This window comes from Raphanus sativus, unplaced genomic scaffold (genome assembly GCF_000801105.2).
Source record: "Raphanus sativus cultivar WK10039 unplaced genomic scaffold, ASM80110v3 Scaffold4422, whole genome shotgun sequence".
Lineage (NCBI taxonomy): Eukaryota > Viridiplantae > Streptophyta > Magnoliopsida > Brassicales > Brassicaceae > Raphanus > Raphanus sativus.
In genome coordinates, this window is record NW_026619724.1 from 1 (window position 1) to 7176 (window position 7176).

General features: G+C 33.4%; 1 protein-coding gene across 1 annotated transcript; it reads right to left on the reverse strand.

The window, feature by feature from the left end:
* Positions 1 to 4: 4 nt before the first annotated feature.
* Positions 5 to 1933, reverse strand: LOC130507374 (DUF21 domain-containing protein At4g14240-like). Its single transcript, XM_057002092.1, has 9 exons — positions 1525 to 1933; positions 1358 to 1434; positions 1186 to 1269; positions 993 to 1106; positions 825 to 908; positions 682 to 753; positions 533 to 600; positions 365 to 452; positions 5 to 283 (listed from the first exon to the last, which is right to left on the reverse strand). The coding sequence occupies exons 1-9, from the start codon at positions 1763 to 1765 to the stop codon at positions 5 to 7; spliced, it is 1107 nt and encodes a 368-aa protein (XP_056858072.1). The 5' UTR covers positions 1766 to 1933.
* Positions 1934 to 7176: the final 5243 nt, after the last annotated feature.

Below are 7176 nucleotides of genomic sequence, written 5' to 3' on the forward strand. Positions count from 1 at the left end.
GAAATCACATTAAAAATGCATTGATTTTTGTGAATAACAATTTTCCATAATCTTTAACCAATAAAAATCCAATAAACACAATTAATTTTTTTGAAGTTAACAGATTTTCATTAAATAATACATTGAAAAAGTAAAAAATGTATATTTTTAAAACAAATTTTTTTCCTAGAACATGGATCTTTAAAAAACAGAGGGAGTATTGGATAAACCTTGGCATTCTACGTATACAAACCGCGCTGACAAGTGTCTCTGTTTCAGGTCGAACTGTTAGTAGACTCTTTACCTAACAAAGACAAGAGTTTCTTGATTACAGTTTGCAAAAGAATGATGATAATACAACATTGTAAGAGTAAGCAACAGTTACCAAGAGAAGGCCAATAACGTTTTTGGGATTCCCAGAGTAGACAGGAACTCGGCTATGGCCTCGTGCCAGAATCTTACCCATAGCTTCCCTGTGAGATTTATGCAAGAGTTTCGGTCTTTCAGAATCATCAATAAAAGGAACATTGAGACAGTTGAGAACCAAGCTCACCAGTCCAACTTTGAATTTACATCCAAGGAGAAGGTCGATTCGATTGGGGTCATGGCTTCTTGTGCAGTCTGTCAAACCAAGTACCAATTTTGCGTGAAATAACTTTAGACTAAACAGTCAGGAAAGAATTCAAGAAAGTGAGATATTACCTTTTCGGTCAAATCAAGTGCTCCACTAATGATTGTCGTCTCATCATGCGTAAGTTCACCTCCCTTGCCAGCCTACAACCATAGTGTGCCCAAATTAGTAACTCCAAAGTAGTGAAGCATCTGCAGAGTTTTGTAATAAAAACCTCTTGGCTGTGAATGGAGACAAGAGCTTTCAACTGAGCTCGTCTAAACAATGCGTCATTGTGTCCCAGTACCAAATCCAATATCTATCCAAATGATGTTAGAATCAAGAAAAGAAAGAACAATCAATAAACATTTCCAGAACAAAGAAAAGATAATAAAGAATTGACCTTGCCGATGGGAAAGGCAATAGGGTAGCAGAGAATCATTAAAATGCGGACAAGCCAGACGAAGTTAGCTCCTACGGCGAGTCCATACCTGGTGCATATCGCTTGAGGTATAACCTTAAAAGCAATATATTCAAATCAGTCGTTGATAAACTTTTTAGATTTGCAAAAAAAAAAAAAAAACAAACATACATACCTCACCGAAAGCAAGAACAAAAGTGACAGAAAGAATGATGGCAACGTATTCATTGAATAGCTTATCCAAATATATAGGAAGCCCCTGCCCAATTAATTCCCATAGACCATCATAGTAAGTTGTAGAACCAAAAAAAAAAAAAAGAAAGAAACTTTGAATAAAGAGAGTAAACCTCCATTGCAACAGCATTGCACAGAAGCAGTGTCACTAAAAGCTGATGCTGTTTCTGAACAACCGGGAATATCGCAGCTGCACAAACCACCATCAGCACATCAAATTTCGATTTAATAATAATAAAAAGAAACAAAAATAGGAAGAATAAGAAGAGGAGATGATTACAGGCTTGTTTCTTCTCGTTGGGAGTGCCACTGCGTTGGAGGATCTCGAGCTCGACGAGACCGAGAGACATAAGCCCCAAAGTCAGACCAGACATGATTCCCGCGAACAGGACGAGGATACAAGAGACGCCTGCGTAGATGAACCACCACGGTGATCCAAACGGGATCGCCTCGCCGCCTCCGTTGGATTGTCCGAATCCGTACAGCATCCTCCCCGCCGCCACCGCATTGATCAGTTGCATTTCTTCTTCTTCAGATCTTCTTTCGGAAAAGGGAGATCAAGAAAAAGGGGGGCTTTATGATGATGGATTGATTATTTCAAGACCTTATACGATGAATCAAAATTAATCTTCTCTCTCTGTGTGTGTTCTGTGATTCTGTACAAGACACATATCACCAACTTATCGGATTCAGTTCAGTACAACTTCTAGGACAAAACGGAAAAAAAAATGTTTAGCAAAATTAGATCTTAGACCCCTAAGGTTTTATTATTATTTTGAAATGACCCTATTTACTTTCAATTTTTCTGAAGCTCCCTATTGTTACAGACGTCAGATCGTAGCGTGTTCATACAGAATTTCTAGAGATGTATTTGACTGGATCTCGTAGACCAATCTGTTGAAGCCACAATTTGTATTTTATATTTGTGCCAACAGTCAACATTAAGATCGTAACTAGAAAACTAATAATCACAATTACCCAAATCAACATTTCCATTATCAAACAAAAGGATGGTATTAGGGAAAGTGTGCTGTTTAGGTTCTCAATCAACTTGTAACATGACTCATATCGTTCTAGTAGTCTCGTTCCTTGCGGTAGAACGTGATTGATAATATAATATATGTGTTTCTGTATCTTGACACAGATCTTAACCGATTTTCTGTTCATTAGCAGCATATAAGTTTGATTGTTTTCTATCTTTATTTCTGTAGTCTGCCATTGAATTATTTTATAATAACGCACGTGACTAAATCTTATTGGGTAAAAATAATTTTCTTTTTGTAGCATATAATTCATTTTTTGGTTTATTGACTAGAAAGATTACTGATAAAATATTAATATTGGGAAAATAGTTTTTTTTTTGCCAAAAAATAATAATTATATCTTATTAGGCTAATTTTGTACACGTTATGTCTTATTAGGCTAAATATTTTTAAGATGGAAATAATGTCATTAATTTCAATTAAAATCCAAATTTATAATTAAGAAAACAATTGTTAAATATTAAAATATTAATTTAACTAAAATAATTTTTAAAAAATGAAAAATCCCAAAAAATAAATGTCGAAGATTTTTTTTTTCATACGGGAATGATCGATCCCGTATGCAATTAATCGATATGAACCGGGATCGGTCGATCCCGATATATATATCCATAACAACAAAATCAAGCGGAGCATTTTCTGATCGACGAAGCCTAGTTCAGCTGATCGCTAAAGCTAAGATCGATCAATCGTTTCTTACAAATCAATTGATCCAGTGCCCATGTAAGACTCCTAAAATCGATTTTCTGTTTTTCGTCGGTTTAAACCGGTTTTATTCTCATTTGATTTGAACCGAACAAGCACGAAATTGAAGCTTTAAAACTTGATTTCTAATCTATAAAACCCATTTTTCTCTGCTCCTTAGAGAACAAAGAGGGAGAAAATCATATTCTCAAGTTTATATACCCTAACTCATTCAATTTCACTCTGATTTGGACGATTCTTGAGCCTAACCCACAAAAGTTTCGTGAGCTCTTTCCGAATCAATCACTATTCCACTCGAATTGCAAAGGTATGAAATTCTATCACTACTTGTAGAATTCGAAAATACAACTATAAAAGGGGCATTTTGTTAATTTTTTTTCGTTTAAATCGTGTGTTAGAATGATGATTAACACAATTTCACACACAACCTATTCCTTAAAATGTAGAAAACAAAAAGTTATAATTTATCATATCTAATTATTTATTTATATACTTTAATATCTTAAAATAATCACATAAACAAAGGGGAATGATAATATCAATATAAAAAACTAAAATAATTTTAACCTTACGATCTGGTCTAACTTGTCGCATCTAATGGCTTACAAAGACCCTTTTTCTATACTGAGATATTTTTTTTGAGTTTTTTACCTTCTAAGACACATTTTGTCTTTTGAATTACTGGTTTAAACATTTTCCACTTGGAGAACACATTATCTCTGTACAAAGTCATCTATGCCCTCTTTTTAGACTACACCACACTTTACTAACTATAGGGGAAGTAACCATGGTTAGACATTTTTAATCTTTTTTTCTTTGTTGTCGGACAAATCAAGATACATAATTATTTGTCTTTTCTCCAACTCTTCTACTTTCCTCCATTTGAAGAAAACCCTGTTTTCATCGATTTTCAAAGCTCCGTGAGTTACGATGATATCGACGAAGTCTAGTGGCGAAGAAGAAACCCAAGTCTTTTCAGGCGCCGGCGAAGAAGAAAGCCGATCCTTCTCCGCATTCCGATCTTCCGCCGTCCTCTTCAGGTTAGATCGAATCAACTTCTGCTTCTTCTCTTTCTAATTTTTGTTGCTTTCTTATATAGTGCTTCAATTTTTGGTTTTTTTGCAACCGAGTCCCGTGCGATTTCTCTTTTCAATTCTAGGGTTTTTTCCCCCAAATCAACGGCGTCTCAGTCGAAGACGAAGAAGAAATCCCGTGCGACTCAGGAACCAGAACCACCGCAGACCGCATCAGGTTAGCATTTCTACCAGTGGAAAAGGACGACATCGAACTCTCGTTGTTGTGTGATTGGATCTCATTGTTGTAACAATTATTTATCTGATTTTTGTTTCAGATCCGAGTTGAAGGGACAAAAAATCAGATGTGATTTGCCTCTTAGTTATCTGATTGAGATTAGAGCTTGAAAGATGTTGATTTGCGAGGGCTTGGAAATTAGTGATTTGGAATTGGAAAATCATTTTCAAATTGATTTTAGGTATGCTGGTGAAACTGATGGCCAGAACTGATCACGATAATCCACATCCACAATCTCTTTGTTTTTATTTTTCGACAAATCTGACGTCCACACCTTGTCTGTCCACAACACTTTTTTCTATCTGGTTTGGAGAGGACGTGACGACGAGCAGATTCGACCTCCGTTGTGGAAAAGATGACGACAAGCTCTCGTGTCTATTATATTTAGTGATTATGTTTTGTGGTGTGTCTATTAGAGATTTTAAGGATGATGTAAACTCTTGTTTGTGACTGTGACTATAAACCCTTCCTCATGATTAATAAAATTGGTCTCATCTGTTTATTGAACATTTTGTTTAGTTGATTGGATTTAGAAAATGTTTTGACTCAATGAAACAGTTTGTAGACCTTCTATTAGTTGGGTATGTCAATTCTTAACTTGGCGACTATAGTTTCTTGATATTTTATCAGTTATCCACATCCACAAATGGCAACAGTGAACTTTTGTCCATATCCACAAACGACAACCATTTTCAGCATCCACAAACACGTATACACATATGCATATCAGAGAGACTCGCTTCAACACGGTAACTCATAGACATATTGTCTTTTGTCAAGGTTCAAAGACTCAAAATACAATCTTGGTTAATTTAGTTAATATGAAACCACATTTCTCAAATGAACACTAAGTCATGTACAATTTTTGTATACATTTACGGTGTCCATGTCCACAATTTCTTTCATATTCAAATTGCAAAAATATACCAAAATGGATCTTACAGTGTAGAGAACAAAAAGACATAATTTATGATAACAAATTTATTTATTTATATATTTTAAATATGTTAAAATAATCACATAAAGAAATAAATGAGATTGATAAAGTAGTATTAGAAAAGTTCAAGTAACTCTGACCATACGATCTACTTGCACTCCTTATATCTAATGGCTCAAAAAAACATAAGGAAGAAGAAAAGAAAGTGAGTGGGTGGGGGAAAGCTGGCAGAATATTATATTAGTAAAACTAGCTCATCTCTTCAAAGTCTTAATCACAGCAAAAGAATAGTTATGTCAAAACTAGGGGTGGGCATTTCGGTTTAGTTTCGGGTTCGGTTTGGGTTCGGTTTGGTTTGGATAATTTGGGTTTTATAAAACTCAAACCAATTAAAACCAAAGTAGCTTTGGTTTGGGTTCGGTTTGGGTTTAATTCGGTTTGGTTCAGTTCGGTTTGGTTTAGATTTAGTTCGGTTTACATTATTATGGTCTAGTTGGTTCGGTGTAGTTCGGGTTGGGTTGGTTATAAAATATGAAGGCATCAGTTTTATACTTTTATTAAAAAATAATTAACTCATAAACGATAGAGTGAGAACATAAAAACTTATGCTACATGATTTTATATAAAATAGTATTATTTGAATCGTATCTATACCTTTTTTTTTTAAGATATGGAAGTTATGAAAAAATGAAAAACAAAACTTTATCTAAAATTTACAATATGTTAATACATATATATATATCATATATATTTTTACTATATATATATTGGATTATAGGTTTGGTTCGGTTTGGTTCGGTTTAAACCCAAACTAAACCAAACCGTTCGGGTTGAGTAAAACATGAACCAATTGGGTTACATAAAGAGCACGGTTTGGTTTGGTTCGGTTTAACTTCGGTTTGGTTGGTTCGGTTCGGTTCGGTTTGGGTTTTTTGCCCACCCCTAGTCAAAACACTAGGGGGTGAGAGGGAGAAAGTGCCTCTCAACCGGCAAGTGTCTAAAAGTGTTAACAAAAAAAAGAAAATTGTGTTTGTTGGAATAATCAACTCTATTTTTTTATATTTATTGTGTCTATGACATATTTTCATGTATCCACAACATATATGTTCACATTTTACTTGTTCACAAACAATTTATCTAAAAAGAAAATTGTGGTGATATGTTTTTTATATTCAATTGCTAAAATATACTAAAATAGATCTTAAAATGTTGGAAACAAAAAGTGATAATTTATTATATCCAATTTATTTGCTTATATACTTTAATATATCAAAATAATTACATAAATATAAAGAAGGGAACTGATAATAATAACATTAAAAAATTCTAATAAACCAAACTTTACGATCTAGTTTCTCTTTCCATATCCGGTGGTTTAAAAAACATTTCTTTCTATACATTTATCATAATAATTTTTTCACAAAAAAAAATTAACTCTTAACTAGTCAACTTAACTACTAATCTATTGCAGTTCTTTTTTTTAGTGGACAGAAGGATAGTTTCGTCTCAAAATTTTCTTGGATTTCGTGAATGTGTTCTTCAAGCACAACGTGTCTAGTGTCAAAAATTCAAAGAAGTGCCTTAAATAGTAATGCACTCATATTAATATAACTAAACCGACCAGATGTTACATATATAAAATCACATGTCTAATCCATAACTATAATATTATTAAATTATACATATAATTATTTAAATTGAAAGTAAAAAAAAATAATCAGCAATTATAATATATATTTTAAAAATATTTACATCCGTGCATAAACACGGGAAAATCAGATAATAGTTAAATATCTAATTACATTTTAATTTCAATTCAGAGGCTGATTCTGTGGCAAAGTTAGCCTTAAGTATGTCTGTAACAAACTCTATTTCAGGGGCTTAGAACCCTTTCTAGTAATGCAATGTTGGTTCGATCAAAAAAAAAAAAATATAT